General features: G+C 44.2%; 1 protein-coding gene across 5 annotated transcripts in view; it reads left to right on the top strand.

The window, feature by feature from the left end:
• Positions 1 to 27,537, top strand: part of Epb41l4b (erythrocyte membrane protein band 4.1 like 4B) — a 138,381-nt gene that overhangs the window by 16,967 nt on the left and 93,877 nt on the right. For all 5 annotated transcript variants that reach the window (XM_070011321.1, XM_070011307.1, XM_070011314.1 and 2 more), the window contains exon 2: positions 22,249 to 22,353. In XM_070011321.1, coding sequence (XP_069867422.1) covers positions 22,249 to 22,353 — 105 coding nt within the window. The remainder of the gene's footprint in view (positions 1 to 22,248; positions 22,354 to 27,537) is intronic.

Genomic DNA, 27,537 nt, shown 5'->3' with positions numbered 1-27,537 from the left:
CATACCATAGTTTATAAGGACCCCAAATGACCTTGGTAGAAAAAGTGCTTTGGGGGCCTTTATGACTTAAATACGACAGAACTTGGCCCACTGGTTATAAAGACCTATTAGATCTTTCTGTCCTTTTTTGTTTTTGCTGCCAATCCTGGGGCTTGAACTCAGGGCCTGGGTGCTGTGCTGTCCTTGAGTTTCTTTGGCTCAAGGCTACCACTTGAGTCACTGTGTCATTTCTGGCCTTTTCTGAATAGTTTATTGGAGATAAGAGTCTCACAGACTTTCCTGCCCAGGTTGGCTTCAAACCATGATCCCCATATCTCAGCCTTCTGAGTAGGTAGGAGTACAGGCATGAGCCACCAGCACCTGGCTTCCTATTGAATCTTCTTGTGTGTTCCCATTCATCTCAATAGCCCTCTGAGGTCAGGTCAGCAGAGCGGCTACTGTTATTTCCATTTGGCTGAGGAGATCACTGCCTTGAGTGAATTATGTTATCTGTCTCCTTCAAATTCACACATTGAAGTCCTAGAAATGTGACTGTATTTGGGGATAGGGTCCTTCAAAAGGTGACTAAGGCTAGGCACCGGTATGACTCAGCCTGTAGTCCTAGTTACTTGAGAGTCTGAGTTGGGAGGCTAGAGTTTGAGGCCAGCTGGAACAGAACAGTTTGAGAAACCCCCTTTCAATCAATAGCTAAGCACTGTTGCTCGAGCCTGCTGTCCTAGCTATAATAAATAGGATGCCTAAAATAGGTGGATGGTGGTCCTGGCATGCACTTTTGAGATAGGAATTGAGACCTCCCTCTCCACTCCTCCTCCCCGCCCTTTTTTTGTCAGTCATGGGGCTTGAACTCAGAGCCTGGGTTCTGTCCCTGAGCTCTTTCTCTCAAGGCTAATGCTCTACCACTTTGAGCCATAGTGCCACTTCTAGTTTTTGAGTGGTTAATTAGAGATAAGAGTCTCATGAGGACTTTTCTGCCCTGGCTGGCTTCAAACCATGATCCCTGGGTCTCAGCCTCTTGAATAGCTAGGATTACAAGTGTGAGCCACCAGCACCTGGCTTGAGACCCTATTTCTTTTTTAAGGGGCTAGAAGTGTGGCTCAGTGGTAAAGCACCTACCTAGCAATCACGATGCTCTGAGTTCAACCCCAGTACTGCCACAAACAAAAAAGGTGATTAAATTAAAATGAAGCCATAGAGAAAGTCTTTGATCTCATCTGAGTGGTATCCTTCTAAGGAGAGCTTATGACACACAAACACAAAGACTAACCATGTGAGCACACAGAGTAATGGCAACCTAGAAGACAGGGAGAGGCTGCAGAAGAAACCATTGCTGCCCATACCTTGACTGTAGATTGCCAGCCTCCAGAATTGGAGGAAAATAATTTTCTGTCCTTTAAGACATTCAGCTTTGTGATATTTTATTATGGAAACCCTGGCCAATGAATGCAATAGCTAAGGCCAGATTCTGTTTGTGTTTTGACTCGTGTTCTTTGCTGCTTCCCTATGCTTCTTAGGTCACCATAGTTCGAGGCAGGGTGATGTAAACACTGTCCTTCTGGACAAATGTTGCTGGCTGGGTTTGTTGACGTGGAGGAGGTGGAGTTTGGGGATGGCTTAGAGGAGGTGTTCTAGGCTGGCTTGGATCCCAAGCAGTGGAGAACTGGCAGTCCAGGTGGAAGAGCAAGTAAACAGACTCCTTGAGGAGGGCCCTTGGAGAATACTTTGTTTGGGAAACAGAATGGGAAGTTGGGATGCTGAGGTGATGGAAAGGAAGGCTAAGGCCATTCCTTGTGGTTTGGAGCAGTGGCTTGCAGAGTGCTTGAAGATGAGCAGTCAGGGGCTACTAGCTATGGTAGCTCTCAGTCTGGTGCTCGTCCTGGACTGGTGCATGTGCAGCAGAGTTTGAAGATTCCAAATGCAGTGGATTTGGAGGCTGGATTTAGGAGTGGGATTGATGGTAAAGGATGGTTCTGGCCCCACGTTTTGTATTTAGCAGGTTGGTGAGATTGAGAACCCATGGGTGGAACAGCCCTAAGGAGGAATCCTACCACTGTGTTCCCTGAGTCTGTGTGTAAAGGTAATAGATGTGACATACTTTTATATTTTCTATCTTTCTAAGATAATCTCCCCTTCCACCACCCGGGTTTATTTCTGGTTAGTTTAGATGAGGCTGGAATGTGAGGCCAGCAGGTCAGACATATGGAGAGGGGTCTGTTCCTGGCAGGGACAGTGTAGGAAAGGCAAACAGAACGTAGTTGTGGCTGACTTTGAATGCTCTCTCCCTGCCAGGCTGAGTGAACTCTGAGCTTGCCAAGTCTTTACAGGTAGGTGAGGGTGCTACTGTTGCTAGCTAGTGCAGGCCAGGGCAGTGGCTTGCTCTCTGCTCTGTGGTTGCCTTCCACCTGGGAGGAGTCACTATTTGCAAGAAGAGAGAATAACAAAGAGTCAGACGTTTAATGAGAGTCTGCTGTGTACACAGAACCAAGCCAGGTGCCAGGCAGCTTCAAGGCTGAGTCAAAGATTCCTCTCTTCTCCCATGTCACTGCCAGCATGATGAGATGTGGCCTTGGTACATGCGGAACATTGGAAGTGTTGCCTGCCTTTGCCCAGTTGTCTTGCTCAAAGTGGGGAAAGAACCAGGGTATGACTCAAGAAAACAGATAACAGTGGTTCGCTTTGTTTCTCTGAGGATGCTAGAACCTGCTCTCCTCAGAGCTCTGCGGGGTAGTTGTTTCCACAGTTGTTTAGGCACAGAAACTGGTGTCTTCCCCTGAGGAAGAAAGCAGAACATGAGCAGTTCATTTGCAGATTGTGTCCCTGAAGCCCAGGGATTATTTTTTATCTGAACTGCTTATCCCAAGGATTTACAGGTTATCACAGAGATGGATGGGAAGGATGATATAGACGTGTGCATATCAGATTGGCTCAAATGGAATTGTGTGTTTATTTGTTTATTAGACACACCGTCTTGCTATGTTGCCCCAGTTGGCCAGTCCTCTCGGGGCTTCAGAGATCTTCCTGCCTCGGTCTCCCCAGCCAGCACCCCATGTGCCACCATGCCATCGAACCGAATTTTGAAAGCTCATTTTTGTATTCATACTCTATATGCTGAGTGAAATTAACCTCAATGGGAAAGGGTAGCCTCTGCTTCCATTTATACACAGTTCTGGAGCGGCAGAACTAATCTGAGGAGGAAGCAAATCAGAATCGCTATTGCCTCTGGGTAGGAAGGGGCTGTGGGTTACACAGATGTTTCCATTTGTCAAGCTGGAACAGCTCAGATTTGTGCATTTCAATATCAGTACCCTTTCTACCCTCCTCTGAAAAGAGGTATAAAAAATACGAATGGAGGGTTAGGGGAATGGAGAGAATAGAGAACAGATGATACAGAATGTTGATCATTGCCAAAGCTGAGTGACAGGTGTTGACTATTCTTTTTTGATTTCATTTATTTGAGCAATAAGCAGGGCATTTAGTCCTATTTATTGATTCTTCCTTTCTGGTATCTACCTGCTGTCCCTGGGGAGAGTCAGGGTCTCAGACACTGGGCTTGGGCCCAGCCTAAGGTTTGCCTCCTGGTGTCCATGACCTTTGGCTTCCTCTTCCTGGCACCTGCCACCCCCATCCTATGCTGTTCCTTTCATCTGGGAGCAAACCCTCCTGCTGACTTTGACCTCCCCAGCCCCACCCACCACCTAGCCTCTTCTTATCTCTGACTCCTCCCTCCCTGTGTGGTTCCAGGTCTTCCTCTGTTGTGGTAGCAGAACGCACAAAAGGTGAATTCCCTGGCTCTCATTTCCCTTCCATTTAGAATTGTAAAGTGCCACCTGTGTGCCTTTGTTCATGATTACTGGCTCTGCTGGGAGTGGAAGGGGTACCTTCCTGACGCTCACATGATACCTGCTGTGTGACTCCACTGGTCGACATTACAAACAGGGCAGAACAAGCTTGGGAAGAAAGGGAAAGCTGGGAAACAGCAGAAGGGGCTTTAGGAGCCGGGAAGTTTTGTTGGTGGTGGTTGCCAGGCTTTGGGGAACTCTTGAGTAGTTTATGGCTGGCCTGTGCATGTATGCTATGCTTCAATTTAATAATAATAATAATAATAATAGGAAGTAGTAGTAGTAGTAGTAGTAGTAGTAGTAGTAATAGTAGTTCTGGGGTATTGGGATCCTGTATTAAGGCTTTCAAAATGAATCAGTTCTACATCACCTGAGGAAAATAAAATTTAGCTTATGACCAATCCATGGCAGTAACTGCATTTGTTCACAACTGCATTGTGGTTCACAACTAAGTTCCTATTTGTGCATTCTGTTTTAAAGGAGCCTTTCCTTAATAGTTCCTGGTTAATGCTTATGCCCTGTGTGGCATTCATTAATTGCTTTGCCCAATGCACATAAATGCAAAAACACATTGGGAAGTGTCTTCCTTTCTTGATGGGTAAGGAAAGGCTAACCAGCCACGATTCTAATCAGTAGCCACTTGCTACAGGAAAATGATCTAGATAGTGACATTCTTAGAAATCAAAACCAAACTAAAGGGAAGGCTACGTGCCTCATACCTTGCTTTTTTCCATCTGATGTGTGTGTGTGTGTGTGTGTGTGTGTGTGTGTGTGTGTGTGTGTGTTACATCTACATGTTTAAACACTCTGGGGATGCTGAGCAAACTGTACCACTGAGCTGCAGCCCCAGCTCCTCTCTGCCTTCTTGCAGGGAGGCAGTGACTTTTTTTTTTGAGACTACTGACTCACCACTACCCCCCATAAACAAAAGGGGAAAAAAATCAAAGGCAACCTATAAAGAGACAACTTTATTTGAGTACCCCTTCATCAGATGAATGGATAATGGTGCCTCAGTTGTAGTTTTATGACCCTAATAGCCCAGCTCAACCACAGGCAGGATTAAATGGAGAAAAAGTTTATGGGCTTTTCCACTCATTAACCTTTTTTGAGAATCTTGATGAACATGCAGAGCCAAGTAAATCACCCTAAAATTCTGTGTCACAGCAGTTTGGGTGATTGTTGGAAGGCAAAAATCCTCTCTGGGTTCACTGGCCACCCTGATGCCAGCCATGGTGGGACTCAAGTATCCCAGGGGTCTAGACTGTATTGTGGCCCAGGGAACTTTCCAGGCTCCCCTTTAGTACTGGGAACACCTTGTAAGTGGCCAAGGGATGTTGTGGGAAATCCTAGGATGAGAAGTAAAGTCCTGGGAATACACCTCAGGTCTCCAGATGGCCAGCTGCAACCGTGCTCAAGGGATCCTTGTGCTCACACTCTCATTGTGCCCTCTTGTCACTCCGCAGCTGTTTTCGTCTCTGCTTTCAGTCCGGAGTCTTGAAGGGGCTGAGTCAGGGTCCTAGCTAGCTGCAGGTGCACCTGCTCCCTTATACATGAAGGCTGTTTCTCCCTCTTGTTATTTCTCCCTCTTGGCCAGAGCTGCCCTCACAAAGTGCCACAGACTGGCGCTGTAAACAACAGCAGTCTGTTCTCAGTGCTGAGGCCAGAGGGCTAAGATCAAGGTGCCAGCTGGGTTGGTTTCCTTTGAGGCCTCTTTCTCCTTGGCTTATGGATGGCCACCTTGCTGCCCTTTACCCTCCGTCTTCACATACGTGGTCTGATCCTGGTCAGACTGGATTAAGCCTCATCCTAACAGCCTTACTTTGCTGTTATTACCTCTTTAAAAGACCTCCTTTGGAAGTGGTGCTGTGGCTCAAGTGGTGGAGTGCTAGCCTTGAACTGAAGAGCTGAGGGACAGCGCCCAGGCCCAGAGTTCAAGCCTCACCACTGACAAGAAAAAGAAAAAGAAAAGACTAAAAGACCTCCCTTGACACTCCTCGGGGAGGAACATGGAGGTGCAATGCTGCTGTGCCTCTGATCATATAAAAATAATGTTTATTTGAATGAACTCCCTGAAATGGAAACAAGAGTTTTCTTTTTCTTTTTTGTTTTGTTTGTTTGTTCTTCTGTCTTTGAAAGGAAAGGGAGGGACATAGGGTGAACAAATGCAGCAGTGGTATTCAGTAGAAATTATATTGAAAATAAACTATACAACTTGTGGGTGGGGATGGGAGGGGAAAAACAGAGAGCACAAAGGAAGGGGTAGCATTATCCAAAAAGAAATTTACCCATTATCTGATATACAAAATGGTAAACCCTCTGTACATCACTTTTATAATAACAATTAAAAAATAATAAAAGACCTCCTTCCAAATATGGTCATATTTTGAGATATTGGGCCAATATTAGGACTTCAGCATAAGAATTTGGAGGGGTCAGGATGAAGCACCCTGTCCTGACACAATGCTGTCCTGATACCTAGTCCCATCAAAGCCCATCTCTCCCTTCGGCCAAGAGACAGCTACCTAGAGTGAGGCCTTCTCCATCACTGGGTGTGTCATGGGAGCAAACCCTGAGTCACACCTTGTTAAACTCATCATCTCACTTGGTATAATCTTTAAAAATATTCCTGACTGGGAGCTGGTGGCTCATGTCAGTAACCCTAGTTACTCAGGAGACTGAGATCTGAAAATCATGGTTTGAAGCCAGCCCTGGGCAAGAAAAGTCTTTACAACTCTTATCTCTAATTAACAGCAAAAAGCTGAAGGTGAAGCTGTGGCTCAAGTGGTAGAGTGCCAGCCTTGAGTGAAAAAGCTGAGGGACAGAATGTAGGCCTTAAGTTCAAGCCCCAATACTAGCATAAAACAAAACTCTACTTGAGCTGAGTAATAAGCGAGGATTCAAACCCTGTCAGGAAACCCATGCCCTGCACCTACAGATCCCAGACTCTTCTACCAGAGCGAAAGGGTTGTACAGGTTCCATGGGGACAGTCCCTACAGCACTGGAAGTATAGGTAGGCTTTGGCGCCAAGGCGGGCCATTAACATACCTCACTTTTCAAATTTAGTCTCCATTCCTGAGCTGCAGCATGGGTGAAAGCAATCATCCACCCAAATTTAGTTCTTTCTGTTCACGTCTCTTGGCTGGGTTTCCTGGGAATTTGTTTCCTATTTATTGGTGTAGAGTTATTTGCTTTCAGAATTGCATGGGGGTGGGGTGGGGATGTGCAGTCTGGCAGCAGAAAGTCATTTGGCAATTTATTTCCAGGGCTGCCCTTCTTCCAGTAGCTTGTTTCAGACTCAACCTCTGGCACAAAGACATCCATCATTTTAATTGCATGTTACTGTTTAGTCAGGCACAAATTTGTTTCTTTCTCTTTTTTCTTTTTCCTGTGGTGGGAGATTATTTTGTGTCCCCACCCCCACTCCCTGCCTTGGTTCACCACAAAAAAAGGAAAAAAAAGAAGCCCAAAATCCTTTTTTACCAACCAAGCACTTTTTATAGGCAAGGAGTTTTTAGCACGGAGATGTCTGGCTTTTTTGGTGTTGCCTATCTGGTTCTTAACCTTTCAGGTGCAGAAAGGCGAAGCATGACTTTTCCTTTCCTGTTCAGGTAGCAACCACAGGCAATCAGCTTGAGATAGTCCTAGGAAAGAAAAATGCTTTGGTCTCAGGATCAGAAGGCTCACAGTCTATTCCTGGCCTTGCAGTGGCTACCTTGCACTGTGATCTGCCTTGTACCTTGTTTTTCCCATCTGTAAAATGAAGGACTTGACTCTGCAGATTTCCAGAATGTTCCTGTGTTTTTATCTAGTATCTTGGATAATATTGGCCAGGCCTGGTGACTGTGGTTTATCCAAGGATGTCCACTGAGGAGTTTACCCTGTTCCACATCATGATGTCTGATTGTTGAGGATTGTGATGCTTTAGTTCAAGGCCAGAGAAATCAATCCTATATTCCTTAAAAGACCTTTGAAGGATAAAGATGTTTCCATGAAATTAGATTAGATGTAACGTTAACTTTGGTGTGCCCCAAGCTAAAAGTTTAGCTTTTATTGTGTATACTTTGATTCTTTCTGTTAGTGTTATTTGTGTCCATTGAATTAAATACTATGTACAGGGTACAGCCTGTAAGATGCACCAGGATTGGGGGTAGAGGGCAGTGGATGAAATATAACCTGACATCATAGAGGGGCTGGGTACTGCATTTCATCTTCACGACGTATAGGAAAATCAATTGCCATAGCTTGGAGTCCTTTTTCACCAGTCTGTATCCTGAGGCGTGTTCACTCTCACTATGGGCATAGGTGGGGCTCCTCATCCCAGTCAGTGTCCCTGCACTCCCAGGGAGGAGGCAGGCCACTGAGGGCTGACACCTCCAGTCCCCATTCTTTGCATGTTTCAAGGTTTTGTTTACATTTTTATTATGGGAAATTTCAAATAAAGTTGAGAGACTAGTATGATGATGAAACTCTCAAGGGTACAATATCCATTTTTATTTTCTGGGATATTTTACTTTTTTTTTTTTTTTTTTTGCTACTTGGGGGAGGGAACTTAAAACCAGGGCCTTGTGCATGGTAGGCAAGTATTCTACAACTGAGCTACCTCCCTAGACCAGTACTTTAGTATTTTTAAACAATCGGAGACAAGGAATTTAACTGGTTCACAGAGCTACACACACGCACACGCGCACACACACACACACACACACATACACACACACACACACACACACACACACTGTATTATATGGAGCTACAATGTCATCCTGCTAAAAAAAAAAAATGCAGTGATTCCTTAAGGTTATTTATTCCTATGTCCTTGACTGGTTTTGAGTTCATTGCCAATATCTTTTACTAGTTTGTTTGAATTAGGAGCAACTGAAGAATGCATATTGCATTTGACAGTTATGTTTAATCTACTTCCCTCCCCTGATACATACACCAGGGATTGAACAATCCACAACCTCACATAGTTACATGTGTTGACAGGTATTCTACCAAAGGCCCATCCTCAGCCCCACAGATACTTTCATCAGTCTGGACAGCTTTTCTTCACCCACTTTTTCTGCAATTTACTGAGCTCTTATTTGTAGTTGGAGCATGGTGCGGGCAGCCTTTGTTTTGTGCCTTTCTCCAAAGAATAGCCTTCAAAAAATAATTGTTAGTACACACACACACATACACACACACACACACACACACATGCACACACACACACACACACACACACACACGGAAATAGGCAGGCTCCACTGATAATGTATGGAAGGGAGGGCTAATGAGGGGACATATAAGAGGATAAATCCAGTCAATCGTTTGTTTGCAGTGTGAAAATAGACCAGTGAAATCTGTTGAAGATATTTTGGGAAGCAAGGAGAGGGTTAAGACAAGAATAGACCTGATGTGATTATTATATTATATTCATGTGTAAAAAGTTTACAGTGGAACCCCCTTTTATAACTAATATATTCTAAAACAGTTGTTTATCTTTTTTTTTTAATTCTCCTTTCTTGTTTCTAAGCAGGTGATACCTAAATTAGCATTATAGTATGGAGACTTCCTAAGAAACATGTTTCAAAGTTTTGAAAGACTGTATGCATATTAAATCTTTATGTATACACATATGTGATGCACATTTGCAGTGTCTGTGTGTATGCAAGATTTCACATGAGTTATATGTTATTCTGTAATAAACTTACCTAGTGTTTAGTGGCTGGGGAACAGCCACCATTTATTTTGGTTCCAGGATTGTGTTGGTCAAGAATTTGGGCAGGGCTCAGCTAGAAAAGGAAGGTCATTCAGGGGTACTGGGCTATAGGGTCCAACATGTGTACACATGTGTCTGGCACTTTAGCAGGAATGGTTGCAAGGCTGGCCTAGCTGGACAGTTACTTAGAACATCTGTTTATAGTTTGGCAAACATGTCAGCCTTGGGTATTTGTCACACTGGCTGGTTCTTTCCCCATAGCTAGCATTCCAAGAGAACCATCACCATCCCTTGAATATCACAAAACATGTCCAATACCATATTTGTTTTGGTTGAAACCATACCAAGTCCTTCCAGATTCAAGGGAAAAGGACAAAGGTAAAATAGGAGCCTACTCAGTAAGGTATGCTTGTGAATACCATGAAAAAAAAAAAAAACAAAAAAAAGTTACATGAAAACCAACATAACACCTTAGTATTTGCCACCTGCTGATTTTTAAGTCATCATGTACTTGCTCCTCTTTTGAGGTAAGGTGGAAGCCACTGGTGTGGAAGCGTCTACTTTAAAGGCCACTCAGGGTATCACATGTCTCACTCCCTGTGTTCCTGTTCACTAGGAGCTGAGAGGACTTATTTGGACAGGAACGTGGTGACAGGTCTCAGCACACCTGATAGTAAAGACAACTGGAGCTGACTCCAGTCCAGAACCTCAACAGTTCTAAGGGACTTCTGTATTAGGAATAGTGCTGGATACTTCATACATGTCGCTGTCAGTGGGGACAATATATAAAGTAAGGTACTGGATGGTTGTGTCACCAAAAATTTGACAGTCCTCACTCAGATCAGGAAGACAGTATTTGAAGTGTTGGCTGAAGCCAGTTTTTAGGGCAGCCAAAATCAAGTAGCCTTTTGTGGCCTTGACTTCCTTCAGCATCTTGAGGAATCCCTGAGACTGACTCATGAATAATGGGAATCAGCATATTTACACAGAGGTATAGGTAGACAGAGCTTGAGGGCACTAGCACATGTAGGTTTTTCTGGTTGATTGAAAGGTTCAAAGTGCACAGGATGTAGCTCAGTGGCAGAGCACAGGCCTAGATTCAGTGAATCTTTGGGTCCCATCCCAAGCATTGAAAACATAAAATAGGAGGAGACTAGGAAGAGAATTAATGAAGTAGAGTAGGAGGAAGAAGAAGAACAAATAGGAGGGGAAGGAGGTTATTTGTAGGACTGTGGTCATGTGCTCCTTATAGCAGGCTGTGAGGAAGGTAGAAGAAATGAGAGCCTTGAATCTCTGCTGAGGTCTGAATAGAGCTAGACCCAACAATAGTTTATCAGCCTAGATCAGAAGCTGGAGGACTAATCAATAGTTAATCAACAATGCAGCACAAAGTCTTAGTGTTTTCCATTGATCTATGCATTAGTTAAGTTAGTGTGACTGTGGGTATAGCAGTTACATCTTGATACCCATCTCACATTGAGGAGTCCTGGCCTGTGGAGGGCATTATTTGTCCATGGAACTTACCAGCACTGACTCCCATACCAAGATGTCAGTCACCTTTTAAAAATGGTCCTTACTTCCCTGTTGATCAAAATGAAGAGCAATTGTTTATGTTATTTCCTCTGATTTCTAGGAGGTTGTTAGCCAGGCAAGCCAGGAAATTAATAACACGTGCTCTGTTTTACCAGAATTGAATTTCCGGGAGCTACCCAGACTGTTGCTGTCTCCTCACTATAGTGTCTTGGCTTTGGTGTCAGTTTGTGAGCAAATAATCTACTTTGCACATGGCTTTGATTTGCCTGCCCTCCAGACAAAGCAGGAATTGCCTTCCCACCATGATCTCTATTGGATGGAACCTGGGTCTTGTAAGCCAGCTGCAGACAAACCTAGGCATACAACGCTTGTGTATTTGTGCTTGTATTGGGCTTTACAAATATTTCTTGTTTGCAGGGTACAGTGTAGGTGTAGCTAAAGAATGGAAGAGATGATCAGGGAAGCCAGTGGAAGTGGGGAAAAACTGTGTCCTAAAACTCAGGGTGCAAGCTTGGGGCCCCTTACTAGTTCTGTCACTTAGAAGCAGTAAGAACTTACAAAATTTCTTGTGGGCTCCGTCTCCCTTTGCCTTTGCAAGATGGGCATATAGAACCTTTGTAACCATCAAAGCACTCTTCAGCCTGCAGGTGGAGTTTATCAGCTTGGTGGCTGCAAGTCTAGCAGGCTGTGGACACTTCTGTCCAGTCTTTGCATTACTACACTCCAGTTTTGAGTCACCAAATTTTGCTGATGGCTGAGATGGTATTGGTCTCATGATAAAATGTCAAAGTGACTTATTTGGTAATTTGTTTGTATTTACTATATTCTGGAGTAAACTGTTTACATTTGTTCATGACAATTTAACCATATTGGTGACAGTCCTCCATTCGATATCATGACATTGCTATAACAAAATACCTGAAGCAATAAACTTAGAACAGGTTTGTTTTAGCTCCGTAGCAAAATCATGGCCTGTTGCCTTGGGCATGTGGCAAGGATGGCATATCATTGTGGGATTGTCTAGCAATGTGGCTTCATGAGCCAGGAAAGAAACCAGCAGGAGGTGGCCTGGGTCCCCCAAGGACATGCACCTAATGACCCAAAGACTTCCCATTGGGCCCCACCTCCTAAATGACCATATCACCTCCCCATAGTGCCATCCTGTGGAGCAAATATTTAGTGCTTGGCTCTTCAAGTGTTACTCAATGAAACCATAAGCAGGGATTGACTCCTAGGCCACCTGAGAGAGGGAGGAGGCAATGTCTGCCACACAAAGCTTGTTTCCTACTGAGGCTCATAGAAACCTGGCAAGTTCTAGGAGGAGAGGGACAGAACTGGTAACTAAGCATGAAATTGGCGCTTCTTAGAAACAGCTGGAACAAACCTGAAGGCAGGTGCCTTCTGGGAACCCTGGTGTAGGAAGCCAACTTAGCTCCCACGTGGAGTTCTGAGACAGGTTTAAACTTTAAGGAAGGAGTTCATCTTTAGGGATCTCGATGAGTCTACAAAGGTCCCCAAACCTCAAGTTTTCTTTTAATGGGATTATTAGACCTCACGAACTTGATTTTTATTAAGTGTCTGACAAATGGCAAATAGTGTTATTTCTATGGGACGTCTGAAGTTTGGGGTGAAAGTGTTCATTCCTTTGCTGGTATATCATCCACAGTTTATGGTGCCCACTTATTTGGATTCTTGCTTTTTGTTGGCAGTACTGGGGTTTGAATCCAGGGCCTCACATGTGCTAAGCAGGTACTCTACAACTTGAACCAGGCCTTTAGCTCTTTTGCTTTGGCTGTTTTTCAGGTACAATCTTGCTCTTTGTCTCTACTGGCCTGAACCAAGATCTGCTTATTTATTTACACTTCCTGTGTAGTTGAGAAGACAAGCATGAGGCACCGAACCCAGCTTTTTACTAGTTGAGGTAGTCTCCATAACTATTTTGTCCAGGCTGACACCAAACCTCAGTCCTCCTGATCTCAGCCTCCTAAGTATCTAGGATTATAGGTATGAATCACTGCACCTGACTTGCTTTTTAATTATTTCAAAAAATGAATATAATAATCTGCAAGTTTAACAGAGCAAATGAAAGTATTCCAGTTTTTCAGATGAAGAAACCTAGACTCTCAGGTACCAAGCTCATCATGGTCATGTTGCTAGAAAGTGGGAGAACTGGGTTTCTAGTCGAGCATTTCTGCCTGTGAGGGTCCTAGGGTACAGCCCCATGTGTAATTCATAACGCAGCTGCCCTTCTTGAGGCACCTCAGAGGCCGAGGTAACACCACCAACAGCACCATGCCCTACTCAGGACTATCTGTGACTATCCCCAAGACAGGACTCCTAACAGGAGAGATCATAGGCCACTTTCAGGACGATGAAATTTTAGTGTATTGTCTGTCTGTCTGTCTGTCTGTCTGTCTGTCTGTCTGTCTGTCTGTCTGTCTGTCTGTCTCTGTCTCTCTCTCTTTCTCTTTCTCCTCTCCTTTCCTTAGTTTTAGGGTTTGAACTTCAGGCCTTTGCTTGCTAGCCAGGTTCTCTATTGCTTGGGCCATGCCTCCAACCCAGGAACATGAAATGTTCCTAACCTTAAGGTTAGAAACTATTGCCATTCAGGCTAGGGATGTACCTTGAGTTGCTCCAAGTACATGCTTAAGGTGATTTGATGAACAACACTGCTAAAATTTCTTTGGTTATGTTCTTTTAAACTCTTGAGTAAGAATTCAGACCTTATTAACTTTTTATGTGAAAAAGGCATGACCTTACCTAGTGTCTCTGAGACAGTTGTAAGGGATGAATGGGTGGCCTTCCATTTTCATTAGCCATTGGATAGGTCAACATGGGGTGTGGTTTCTATGACTCCAGCATTCTAGAGTGCATCTGGAGCAGACATGGGTGTCTAGAAGAGATAGATACTAGTATCAGAGTTCTGCACCCAGGTCTTGACCAGCTACAGAGAATTCACATCAGAATTGAAACAGAAAGATTAGCTTTCTCAACCATGGATGGTTTGAAGACCTTTTTGGGAACTGATGATTCTTCATAATCGATACCAGTGTCTGTGTTTGTTTCAGCCTCCAAAAGTCAGGTGGCAGAGGAGCAAATAATGGACAGGGTAGGATACTGTCAACAAGAAGTCGACTAATGAAGATTGTTACTTAGAATTGGCCCTGGAGATTGGCTTGCTGCAGGTATAGAATGGGATAGAATGGTCCAGGAGAAGGCATCCCTGGCAAAGGAAGGATGTAAACCAAGCTGGAGAGATGGGCCCTGCTATGTAAGGTGGGGTGAACCACCATGTTTCACAGCTTGACTGAAGCCTAGGGTATACAAGGACTCAGAGGAAAGGTAAAACTCATAGGTTGGCAACAGTGATTGTGCAGAGTCCCAGGTACCAGGCTAAGGTTCATTCCCTACTGGATACTGGAGCAGAGAAATGACTGAAATGAGTGCTGTGTTGTGTAAGGAATATCCTTTGGAAACACAGGGGAGATGGGTGATAGTTGGTGGACACCAGAGGTAGTAGTACCGCTTGGGGCTGTTCCTGTGGTACAGGCAGGTGATGCTGTGTTCTGAGCCATGCTGGAACTGGAAAGAGAGGCATTCCTGGAGGTAGGCACAATAGGACAAGCCATCTGATGTGGTGGGCAGGTAGATGGGGGAGAGCTGTGTGTACCTGCAAAAGAGGCTCAGGCAGTCACATTCACTGCCCAGATGCTATGTTTTTCCAATTTAGATTGCAGCTAGAATCTGAAACACCCCAAGCATACACAGATTACTTCTCCCATTCAAATCTACTTGGGTTGCCTGCATTTTATGCTTTTGAGACTAAATGAGATTTGGAAGGGTAGGCTTCTATTTTCTTTGTTCTCCCAGGACTAGACTTGGATGTTAGTGTTATAGCCAGGCCAGGGTGTAATAGTAAGTATAGCCAGGCCAGGGTGTAATAGTAAGATGGTGCCAGCAGCATCTTATCAAAGGTCATGTATTCACTTATTGGGGAAGGGACAGCTATGATATCAGCTGTCCAGTAGTTTCCCTTACCAGGAACATGGCTGGGAACCGGTAAGCCAGCAAAACAGCCGCCCCTGACTGAGCAGCAGAAGAGGGCAGTGTCCATGCCTTTGTACAGTGGCTGCCTCCGCCCCAATGTCCATTGGTCACTGTGGGCTCTTATTTCACACATGGTTCTAATGAGCATGGTATTTTCAGGTTATAGTCAGATCAGGAGTCGCTGCAGAGAAACATTTGGACTCAAAACCACAGGTTGCTGGTCCTTGGGGAAAGGGATGGCTTCAGATAAGAGGCAGAAAAAGTAGGAAACATGGGTGTGAGAATTCAGGGGTACAGCTTACTAGAGCCTGCCATGTTTATGGGAAATAAAAACACCATCATTGGATTCCATAAAGGCAACCCTGGCTGAGAGGGCCTTATCTGCAGTTGAGGCTGCAACAGAAAGCAGGGGCAAATTCTGTTGAGACCTGTGAATTTGAGTCTCAAACTGAGATGAATGATTTGGGTCCCTCAGGAAGTACTTGCTCACTAAGAATTTAGTTTAGCAAGAGGAGAATTGCTACCTCCCTTCTAAACTTTCTAACCACTCCCCTCCCGACCCCATATTCCCCAGTACCTGTAGTAGTGTTTGTTAACTGATAGTTGGCAAATGTTTGTTAAATGAGTGAATGAATGAATCTATCACAGAGGAGGGGACTGAGATAATGCTAATGCCAGAAGGAATGGCTTTCCAGCCTTTGTCACATTAACTTATCTCCTACTGTAACCACTGAATAGCACTTCACATAATAATAACAAAATTGTGTTTAGGTAAATGGCCTTGGAAGTTCAGTATTGTTCTCTAGGCGCTTGTTCATGGAATACTTAATGTGAAAATATTTTAATGAGCATGTTTTCATGTTTAGGCCTGCGGCTTGTGAAGTAGCATTAGTCAGTTGTGGGTGCTTTAGCATGGCCCATTTGGAGCATCACTTTGTCTTGGCCCCAGACCCCATCACCTATCCCCTCCTGCTGTCCATTCATGCAACCAAGTCCTTTATAGAGTGCCCACTGTGTGCCAAACAGGGGCTGTGCTTTGGGGAGAAAGGGACAGAGATGTAGGCATTCAGGTAAGCCTTGCTGACCCTGCCCTCAAGGAATACTCAATCCAGAGTAAGGCTCTGGGTCACTGATGTGGCAGTACAAGGTGATCCTGTCAAAGCACAGCGGATGGAATGTTGTCACATGCCTGGAAGAGGGAAGGTTTGGGTTAAGCTTCTAAGCATTGCTCCAGAAGTGAGATGTCTGGATCCAAAGTGAGGGTGAACTGAGTTATCTGAGTCTCTATAGGTTTGAGAGTGGGTACTGCAGGCTGGGAGGAAGGAGGGATACAGGAGCAGCAGCCTCGATCCTCCCATCTTCATCCTGCTCAGTAGCCTACTGAGGCCTCTGGGTTTTTGAGCTCTTACAATTTTAGCAGATTCCTTTGGGAGCTGGCAAGGGCCCATGGGAATGTGCTTTTCCAACAGAGGGGTCACTTGGGATGTGAGTATGATGTGCTTAGAAATGTATGGAAAACTACCAGCAGGAGTAGGAATGCTATTTCCTGTCTGCCAGACCCTGTATCTCCCAAGTCCAGTGTGTGTGAGGGTCTGGCAATGCCAGAAGAACTCCTTTCCTCAGCCTTCATTGGGAGCTCTGCTGACTTTACAAGCCATGTTAGGAAGACAAAAAGGTGCCAGTTGGGATGGCTAGACATGCTTGTGCTGACCACTGCCTTTGTATAGAAGTAGAACTGTGATTTTAATTTAAAATTTTTATTTTATTTTATTTAGCATTGTATAAGTAATGAAATCATACCCAGATGGTAAGTCCTGAACTCAAATAGAAATTCAATGGGGAACAGATTGGCTTTGGGGCCAGATGAGTTTTGTGGCTCTGTTTATGCAGGGCACCGCACCAGCAGCTGGCCATGGGACAAGCCTGGGCTGGTGGTAAGGGATTTGGGGAAATTATGAATTGCTTAAGGTCACACAGTTGGTGGCTTATTTGGGCCCAGGGTACAGGTGTTTTGCTCTTCCCAGCCTGGTTCTTTCTGCTTTCCTGCTGCTAAAGCTTTATTTAACTAGTTCTGTCCCATCAGGGAAGCCATTAATAAAGCACTCGTGCCACAATAATAGGTGTTGCTTAGGGTAGAGAGGAAGAGGAAAGATATCCAGAAGATCCCTTGTTAGGGGCAAGAAGGAAGTGTGCCAGAATACTGTTATTACTGTTGTTTTTAAAAATGTATTTGTTGTTTGACAACTGCCAAAAAATCAGTGTTAAAGAAAAGTTGGACTAGCCGGGCACTGGTGGCTCACGCCTCTAATCCTAGCTACTCAGGAGGCTGAGATCTGAGGATCGCGGTTCAAAGCCAGCCAGGGCAGGAGAGACCGTGAGACTCCTATCTCCAATAAACCACAAGAAAACCGGAAGTGGCGCTGTAGCTCAAGTGGTAGAGCGCTCGCCTTGGGCTGAAGAGCTGAGGGACAGCGCCCAGGCCCAGAGTTCAAGCCCCATGACCGACCAAAAAAAAAAAGAAAAGAAAAGTTGGACTGAGCACCAGTAGCTCACACCTTTATTCCTAGCTACTCAGGAGGCTGCTCCCTTTTTATTTTCCTTTGTTTTTCAGAAGATCTTTTGCTTTTGCCTATCCAGCCTGGAGTTGTGATCCTTCAATCTCTGTCTCTAGAGTAGCTGGGATCACAGACACAAACTATCACTCTTGGTCCTTTTTCAAATCTGATTTAATTTAATGATGCCCAGCCCCTTTCCTCACCTTTCCCCACACCTACTTTAACTCTACTCTTCCCTTTATTCTGTTTGTTGAAGTAAGAAACTAGATTCTTTGCCCCAGGGAGTTTGTAGAATTTCTCCCTGAAAGGACATTGTGGAGCAAGTGTGACTTGGGTGCTGGGAGTTCTGCATCAGGGGACACACAAAAGCTAGCTGCCTTTCACATTTTCTGGGTTGTGAGTATTCTTTGGTTCTGAGCTTGGAGTAACAAAATGTTGACATTGCATTTGTCTTATCCAGTGATTTGTTGGCATATTTTAGTATTCCTTACTTGTTCCAATTATTTGTTAGACTATTTCAATAAAGAAGAATGCCACCCATCCACGTGTGTGTATGCATGTGTGTGTGTGGTGTGTGTGCATGTGAATGTGTGAGTGTGTGCCAGTCCTAAGACTTAAACTCAGGGCCTGGGTACTGTCCCTGAGCTTTTTTGCTCAAGGCTAGTGCTCTACCACTTAAGCCGTAGCTCTGTTTCTGGCTTTTTTGATAGTTAATTGGAGATAAGAGTTTCATGTACTTTCCTGCTTAGGCTGGCTTGGAACAGTGATCCTCAGATCTCAGCCTTCTAAGATGTAAGGATTATAGTCATGAGCCACTGGCTCATCTACTATTTTTTAATAGCTTCGCTGAAAATCATATCATCATTTACTTCACCTGTCTGGAGTGTACTGAATTCAGTGGCTTTTAGTGCATTAGCAGAGTTGTACATCTGTCACCACAAGCAATTATAGGACATTTTATTGGCAAAAACCCCACTCTCACTGTAACCATCTTCCCCCAGCTCCCAGCGCAGAGCAGCCACTAATCTAATTTCTGTATGTTTGGATTTTCCAACTCTGGGCATTTCTCACAGTGGGATCATACAATGTGTGGCCATTTGTAGCTGGCTTCTTTCACCGAAGCATAGCATTTTCCAGGTCCGTCTATGTGATACCTAAGTGCTTCATTTCTTTTTTTTTTTTCTGGACAAATAATACTCTGTTAAGTGCATATATTGTGTGTAGTTTATTCTTCAGTTGACAGACATTCTGGTTGTCTCAGCTTTTTGGAGATCATGAATAATGGCTGTTAAGAATATCCATACAGATGTTCTTTCATGAACTTAACATTTTTAAAATTTCTCTTGGATATATACCTAGGAATGGTACTGTTTATAATCACTTGAAAAACTGCTGGGGTGCTTCCTCACATACTGTGGTTGCACACTTTTTTACTGCCATAAGCACTATATGAAGATTCCAGTTTCTCTAGCAAGTGTCTATATATATATATATATTATATACATATATAAATATATATATAAATATAATAAATATATATAATATATAAATATATAATATATAAATATATATATAATAAATATATATATAAATATATATATATATATATATATTAGTCTTCCCTTTTTATCCCATCAGGTATAAAGTAGTCTCTGATTGTGGTTTTTATTTGTATTTCCCTAGTAACTAAAGATGTGGAGCATCTTTTCCTGTGTCTTGGCTGTTTGCATATCTTTGGAGAACTACCTACCCATATCCTATGGCTGTTTGTGGGTGTGGGTGTAGGTGCACATGTGTGTGTATGCACATGCGTGTATGGGCACACACATGTGCGCACACACATGTGCGCACGCACATGCACATCAATTCTTGAATTCAAGACTTGGGCACTGTCCTTTGAGCCATACCTCCATTTCCCACTTTTTGGCAGTCACTTGGAAATAAAAGTTTCACAGACTTTCCTGTCCAGGCTGGCTTCCAACCACCATGCCTCCTAAGTAGCTAGGATTATAAATGTGAACCACTGATGCCTGATTCCCTATGGCCATTCTTAATTGGGTATTTGTTAAGTATTGAAATACAGTTATTTCTATTCTAGATAATGTTGCCAATCAGATATACTTTAACCTCTATATCCGCGTAGTCAAATGACTGTGGATCCAAACTATTAGAAATATTTGTATCTCCATTGAACATACACACACTTTTTTTTGTCATTGCTCTCCAAACAGTATAACAACTATATACCTAGTATTTATATTGTATTATGTTGTATTAGGTGTTAAGTAACGTAGGGATAATTTAAAGCATATGGGAGGATCTGCCTGTGCAAATATGCTCTTTATAGAAGGGACTTTTTTGTTGTTCTTGGTCATGAGGCTTGAACTCTGGGCCCAGGCATTGTACCTCAGCTCTTCAGCTCAAGGCTAGCACTTTACTGCTTGAGCCACAGCACCACTTCCAGTTTTCTGAGTGGTTTATTGGAGATAAGAGTCTCTAGGACCTTCTTACCTGGGCTGGTTTTGAAGTGTGATCCTCAGATCTCAGCCTCCTGAGTAGCTAGGATTACAGGCGTGAGCACCCGGCTAGAAGGGACTTTTGAGCATCCAAGTATTTGGATATTCTTAGATTGTCCTGTAAAAACAATCTCCCTCAGATATGGAGAGAACAACTGTATATGCTTGACAATAATTTTCTGCTAATCTGGGTTGTCTACACATTTTTGACACTTTTTATCCCATGAAGTGTGAAAGTTTTACCCCTGATGACTGTTTTTTGCTTGTACTTTGGTGCATATTGATAGGGTAAATTAGACTTTGCCAGAGAACCACGCAGACATCCAGGTACAGAGAACAAAGAAAAATTTATTGCCGGGAAAGGGGCCGGCAAGACCCCTTCTCACAAGGGAGAAGTGAGAAGCATTGGCTATTGTCTGAGGTGACCTATAGAACCTAGGAGGTTTAGGAGGGACTAGAAGGGGCTAGGAGGCGGAGACCCTGATGTGGATGTGTGGGCCAGGGGCTTCATCATGGCAGACTAGGATTTATGGCTGCTGTCCAAATAGTAGATAAGGGCCCTGCAACTGCCCAGACCTGAAGGTCACTCTAAGGGGCCCCTGTTGCCTTATATGGTGGTAGCTGCCCCAGAGAAGAGCCATCCCAAGGTAGAGGGGGCAGAGACTGATTATTTATTGCCTTTACTAAGAGGGCCTAGTGTTCCCTAGGAAGGGAACATGCTAAGCTGTGGAGAGGGGCAGGAGTATACCAAACTATGGGAAGGGAACTCATTTCACTAACACATATCTTACAGGTCATGAAGCATTGTGCCTATGTTGAGCATATTTTCTTGTGTTTATTGGCTGTTTCTGTATCTTTGGAGCACTATGTATACATGTTCTATGATCATTTTAAAATTAGGTATTTATTGTTGAATTAGAATAATCTGGTTTTAGTAGTTTGTTTGAGACAGCATCTCACTCCATAGCCCAGACTGGCCTTGAACTGACAATCCTGCTACCACCTCCAGAGATCTGGGATTATAGGCATATACCATTATGCCTGGTAGGGCCTGTTTCGTTCTGAGAGTTTTATATTCTCAGAATGTGGGAATTTTTAACTCTCACAGTTAGGCCTGTGATCCATTTTTAGTTAACCTCTGTATATGCTGCTGCTACATTTTTGGTTCCCCATGCTTCAATTAAAGGTCATGTCAGTGCTGGGTGCTTTCACATACCAGGTTTTATAATAAAGACTTGTTCTCTAGTCAGTGAATGAAGTTATTGTTTATTTTCTTTGATACTCAGATTTTAGCATATTTGCAATGATATGCTTACTTTTTCTCTGAGTCTTATGCCTGTGTTCTGCTTGAGTGAGTACTAATAAGCCTTTTGTGTGTCAGAGACTTTAGTCTTCCTGGAGAGGCTCTCATTTGAGATCTTCTTAATCTTCCCAAGGAACAGGAGGAGGCCAGGAAGAGAAGCAGTAGGAGAAATACCTGTTCCAGATCACACCTGCTAAAAGCGGCAGGTGCAGCCTCTATGTCTGGACTCTTCTTTTGTGCTCACATCTCATTTAGTCAGAACCTTGCAGTGTACTTGGAATTTGGAGTTGACTTCCAGCTCTCTGAACTACGATCTATAGTGGGCTTTTGTTTTCCACTTGCTCTGTGGGGCCACAGGCCAGAAAGAGCCAATTCATCAGGAGTAGCAGATTGCCTGAGGCCTCCTCACTGGGAGGTGGTGGGGATTCTGCTGTGCTGGAGCAGAGCCCTGCATACCTCTCCTCAGAATTGCCTGACGTAGGCTTTGTCCCCAAAAGCTTTTTTTTCTGGTAGGGAGAGGAGAGACTAGCAAGGCTTAACAGTGCTTATCTGGGTATTTAACATCATACTGTTATACTGCATTTGAATTTCTCTTATTAGGTGTTTGTGTTTCATCTAAATAAGGCCAGTTAATTTTTTTTCAATTGTGCACATGTATGCAATTTATAGAGAGAAGTGGTGTTTAAAAAAATGTTTTAGTTACTAATCCTGCCGTCATATTCTAAAATTGTCATCTCTCCATTTGTCTTGCAGAAACATGCCAAAGGCCAGGATTTGTTTGATCAGATCGTGTACCACTTGGACCTCGTGGAAACAGATTACTTTGGCCTCCAGTTCCTCGACTCTGCCCAGGTCGCGGTATGTTTTGCTTCGATTCATTTCAGGACAGATTGGCTTTTCACGTTAATTGCAGATCCACAGTTGCTGGAAATTGGTGGAGAAAAATAGGAATGAAACTGTGATATTGTTCTAGTAATGAGCATTGGCAGGTGGTGATGGTGCTCCGGTGAAACGCATCTGTGGTGCTTGTTGTATCTCCCCATCCTTAAAGTGGCCAAAAACCAGGGGAATTGGTGCATAGTGTATAGCAGGAAACATTTCTAAGCATAGGGTTGCATTATGGGCACATTTCTAGAGTAGGTAGGAAGAGGAAGACATATCATTATAGAAATTCTCCATGGTGCTGCTTTTAGTTTTAATCAGCAGAAGAGACTGTGTTACCATCTTCTTGTGGAGTTTGGCTGGGTAGGGAGCAAGTGATGTGAATGCAATTGAGTCCCAAGCAGGTGGCAGGGATGGGGAGCAATCAGAATAGGCCGTAGCATTGCATAAGAACCAGCTTGCAGGCTCTCATCAGCCTGGATGTCCCTTGTTTTCCAAGAGGCAAAGCTACTCCTGATGGAGATTCAGGGATGAGTGTCCCCCACAAAGATTAGAACTCCTGTTTTGAAAGCAGGAATGACTTCATAGTTTCCCTTCCCAACAAGATATCCCAAAGTGATTTATTCAACAGTCTTAAAGTTAGCTCATTGAATGCCTATTGTAATCTGTACCCTCTTCTATGCCTTGTAGATAAAGAAGTGAATGTAGATGATATGAGTACCATGACAGGTGGCAGTTAGAGTTGAGAATAATTAAAGGCCAGGCACTGGTGGCTGATGCCTATCATCCTAGTTACCCAGAAGGCTGAGATATGAGGGTTGTGTAGTTCAAAGCTAGCCTGAGTGGACAAATCCTAAGACTCTTATCTCTACTTAACCTGTAAAAAGCTGGAACTGGAGATTAACTCAAGTGATAGAGCAACAGCCCTTAGTGAATGAGAGTGGTAGGTCCTGAATTCAAGCTCTTGTAGTAGCACCAAAAATAAATAAAATAGTAATAATAGTTAAGCAGAGGAAGGTAAGAAAAGACAAAAGACAGAAAAGGATGCTTCTTTAGACAGTGTCTTGAAAGTTGGGGTCCTGGAGTTTGAGCTAGAGACTTGAGCTCTTTATGCCTGAAAGATGCTTACCAGATACTTCCTGGGGACTCCAAGTGACAGCTGTAAGATAAAACTGCTCAAAATTGGTTTCTGGGAATTGAGTCTGCTGGAGAATGTCAGTGGGAGGATGGACCCTGAGGTGACAGAACTTAATCTGGATGTAAATGCTCCTGGCTACAATCCTCCTAAGGGAACCCTCCATAGGTGTATGCATCCTCTCAACACCAGCCACTTCCTCTGTACCCTCAGGACTTCCTCTCTGTGCTCAGCAGATTCCTTCTCTCCCCTTGCCCCCCATAAACACAGTTACTGCGTCCTTGATTGGCCGGTCCTGATTTCTTTTCTGTTTGTTAGTTGGAGATGCTCTGTAGCCTACTAGGCCCTGGGGAGGCACATCCCTGCTGCCTTCGTACCCAGTCCTGCTTCCTGGAAGTTGAGCTGCTTCTCCTGCTCTTCCTCTCAGCAACCTCAGGATTCAAGTGCCTAACCTTTCTGATTATTTATTCCAGACTCTTTCCTTTCAGCTTCATTTGAACAAACCTCAAGCAGATTCCCTTTGGTCCTGTTACCCCTCACCATCCTAGAATCTGTCATTCCCTGTTACAGGACAACGTTCCTTGATTTCATTCTTCGGGCCCCTCTCTTGGCCTCAGTCCTTACAGGCCCCTCCCATCTTACCTCCTCTCCCAGTGTCTTCCTTGCCTTCCTCCCCACCCACTCCAAGCCTCAGCCACCTAACATGTATCCCACCCAGCTTTTGGTTCTACTGCCCTGTTCTCTGGCTTCCTCTAAGATGCAGGCTCATGGATTTCCTCTCTGGCTTTTCCCAGGCTTTTGGAGAAAGGCACAGAGCAGATCACAATTTCAGCCAACTGGAAACCCCCAAACTGCACCTTGAAGCCTTTTGGTCTCTAATTAATGCCTTGATACCAATGGTTTTCTTTCTGATTCATGACCAAGACCTCTAGGCTAGTCTTTACAAAGGCTGTCTAGTAGCTGGCTTCATCTACTGAAAAGGCTGAAGTCACTAAGCAAGAACACCTTGAACTGTCTTGCTCTGCACTTCCAGGTTCCCTTTCTTCTCCCTGTCTGTCCTGTCTCTGTCTTAAGAGAGAGGACTCTGCCTACTTTTATGTTTCCTTTCTACACCTGTACCCACCTGTTCTCCACTTCCTCCTCTCTGTCCTCAATGTCTTATGGCTGTGTCTCTGATATTCTTCAGCCCTCTGCCTTCCCGAAACTCCCTCCATTCTGCCTTCTGTGTTCTGTCAACTCTGTGGTGGGTTTTGTGTTAAGATATCTACGACCCAGAGTCATCCCTGGACCCTATTCCTGACTCTGCCTCTGACCAATCTTATGAACCACCTTTTTCCCTTGCCCTCTGTTGCCTTGTGTATAAATTAGAGTTCTTAAGCCTGAACTCCAAGTCTTCTTCCAATTCTGGCCCATAACTGAGTTTGAAGAAGCTGTGCCTATACCCAAGTCTCCTACAGTTAGAAAGAATGTCTCCGCCATTTCTGCCATTAGAACCAAGTGCCTGTTGTTTTGCTGGCATGTCCTCCTCCTCAGGTGACTCTCAGTCACTCAGCCTCCCTCATATCCATGGATATGAGTCCGTTACAAAAATCTTGGTCGTGAGCCTCTTCTGATTTGGCCAGCAGGCCTTCCTACCTGCCAGTGCCCTGCTATGGTACAGCAGAAGGGATGTTCACAGCAGGACCCAGGCATCCTTCCCAGGGCAGACACCTGCAAGTACCAGACTCAGTGGGTCCTCAAGACTTTCCAGCACCTCCCTCTAGGGGATGAACTATTTTTCCTCCCTGTACAGACCTATTTGGGGGTCCTAGCCTGCCCTTAAGTTAGAAGATGTGCAGCAGTGGCAGCACACCCAGAACCCATCCTTCCTCCCAGTGTTTGATTTCTTAGCTACATCTTACTGATGCTTACTCTTATCTATGCTGTTGTGTGTGCTGATCCTCCCTTTGAAAGGCCCTTTTTACTCTGCTTATGTATCTGTCCATACTTCCAAGATAATCTCGCACCCTCTCCGCACCCCCCCCCCCAGCAATTACAAAGCATGCCCTGAGTTCCCAAAGCATTTTTTCTCTAGGCAGACTTCAGACCCTATTTTCCTTTTTTTGGCAGTTTGTTCACATGGCATCAAGTTCCTTGTTGGCCTATATAAAACAGAACTTAATCCTAGATCCTATACTACAGCCTAAGACTTTAGACTTCCTCCTTTTCATAACTCTTGGGGGCAAGGCACACAAGCTGGCACATTTTTATTTAGCCTCACAAGGAACCTTAGGAGATACAATTATCAGATCTTTCCATCTGTTAGATCTTGGCAAGTCTCTTAGTGAGTAGCACAGGTTAGACTCCTACTGAGGCAATTCCGGGTATACGTGCTTGTCCTACTACACTGGGTCCTTGAGTTCAAGGTTCCTAAGTGAAAAGTAGAGTAGTAACATCTATTTTACTGGGAAATTGAAGAGAGTTAGTGGAATTGGAAAGGTTTTATAGTCTGGAACATGAACTGTGAGTCTTTGTCTTAATCAATTTTGTGGCAATAACCAAGTACCTTACTTTATATAGCTTTATATAGGTTTATATAGCTCATAGTTTTAGAAGATACAGGTCCAATATCCTGTGGCCCCATTTGGTCAGCTTTTGAACTGCATGGTAACATGACGGAAAGAAAAGGAAAAAGTTGCATGCAGAAGGGGCCACATATGGGGATGGCCTAGCTTTAGAATAGCCTACTCACTTGAGATGGAACCCAATCTCTATAGACCTGACCATTCCCCCAAGACAGGCATGATGAGGGTGGAGCCTCCATAACCTAATTTCCTTCCACTAACCTTGGTGTAAGCTTCCAGCTTTACTCCCCTTTAGGGACAAACCATAACCAGACAATAGTCTCCTCTCCTTAGCTGGGCAAACTGAGGGAAAAACAAAATCATTAAGGTAAGCCCTCTGAGAAGGGGAGGAAAACTTTAGCAGATTTAAACTCAAGTCCTTTGGGAGTATCTGCTGAGGTGGCTGCTGATTTCATTGATTTGGGCAGTATCTGCAAAGTGATTGGGTATCAGAGGAAGGATTTGTAAGGAGATTGGGGTCAACTGGAAACCCAGAGTAGTTCACTTGGCCATTGGCTTATGGCTCCATAATTGAGGTTCCTCCAAATATCCATACCAGCTCTGATGTGAGAATCAGAGGACTGGCAGTGCAGAGCTCTTGGCATGACTCTCTGTATGCCTAGCTTATAGCTCCAGCTCCCTGAGAATAGCCAGGCCTGGTTTCCATAGTGTCTTGCCCAGCCCTGAAGCAACTGTCAAAGCCTGTTGGCATCACCTATTTTTAGCAGTTGGAGCTGGGACCTCCTGTTTCCCTTTCCCGTATCCAAGAGAAAGGCCCTGGGACCCACTCTGCAGATTTCACTTTGGTAGAGCTCAGAGCACAGGTTGGAAGCCTGATCTTAACACATTCAAGCTTCTGAGAGCAAAGGGCTTTGGCCTCTCAACTTTCCTACTGCCTAGTCCTGATAGCTGCTGTTTACTAAATTCTGCTGTAAGCCCGGCGTTAAGCTTAAGGGTTTTGTATAGCTCTTGTTAACGTTTGTCCTTGATCTATAAAGCTGGCTATAAAACAGATCCATTTTATAGGTGACTGAGCCTGAGGCTCAGAGACATTAGGAACCTCCTAAAGGTTAAAGTAAGGACAGAGCCTGGCTTTACAACTTGGTCTCATTCCAGAGCCCAGCTTTTTCTACTGGACTTCACAGGTTCTGTTCCACACATGGTGTATGCATGCACACACACGCACACAGACATGGGAGGGAGAGAGGAGACACAGAGAGAGAGAGACAGACAGACAGAGAGAGAGAGAGAGAGAGAGAGAGAGAGAGAGAGAGAGAGAGAGAGAGAGAGAGAGAGAGAGAGAGAGAGAGAGAATATATTTGTCTACTTTGATACCCAATGCTGAGTTCTTTGGTTGCAGACCTGAGCTGGACACCATCAGAGTTGGGGGTGGGGGAATGACAGACAAGTAGTCGTATGGAG

Source organism: Dipodomys merriami, unplaced genomic scaffold (genome assembly GCF_024711535.1).
Source record: "Dipodomys merriami isolate MVZ:Mamm:240054 unplaced genomic scaffold, mDipMer1.0.p SCAF_11, whole genome shotgun sequence".
Taxonomy (NCBI): domain Eukaryota; kingdom Metazoa; phylum Chordata; class Mammalia; order Rodentia; family Heteromyidae; genus Dipodomys; species Dipodomys merriami.
This window is presented reverse-complemented; position numbering and strand designations above follow the sequence as displayed.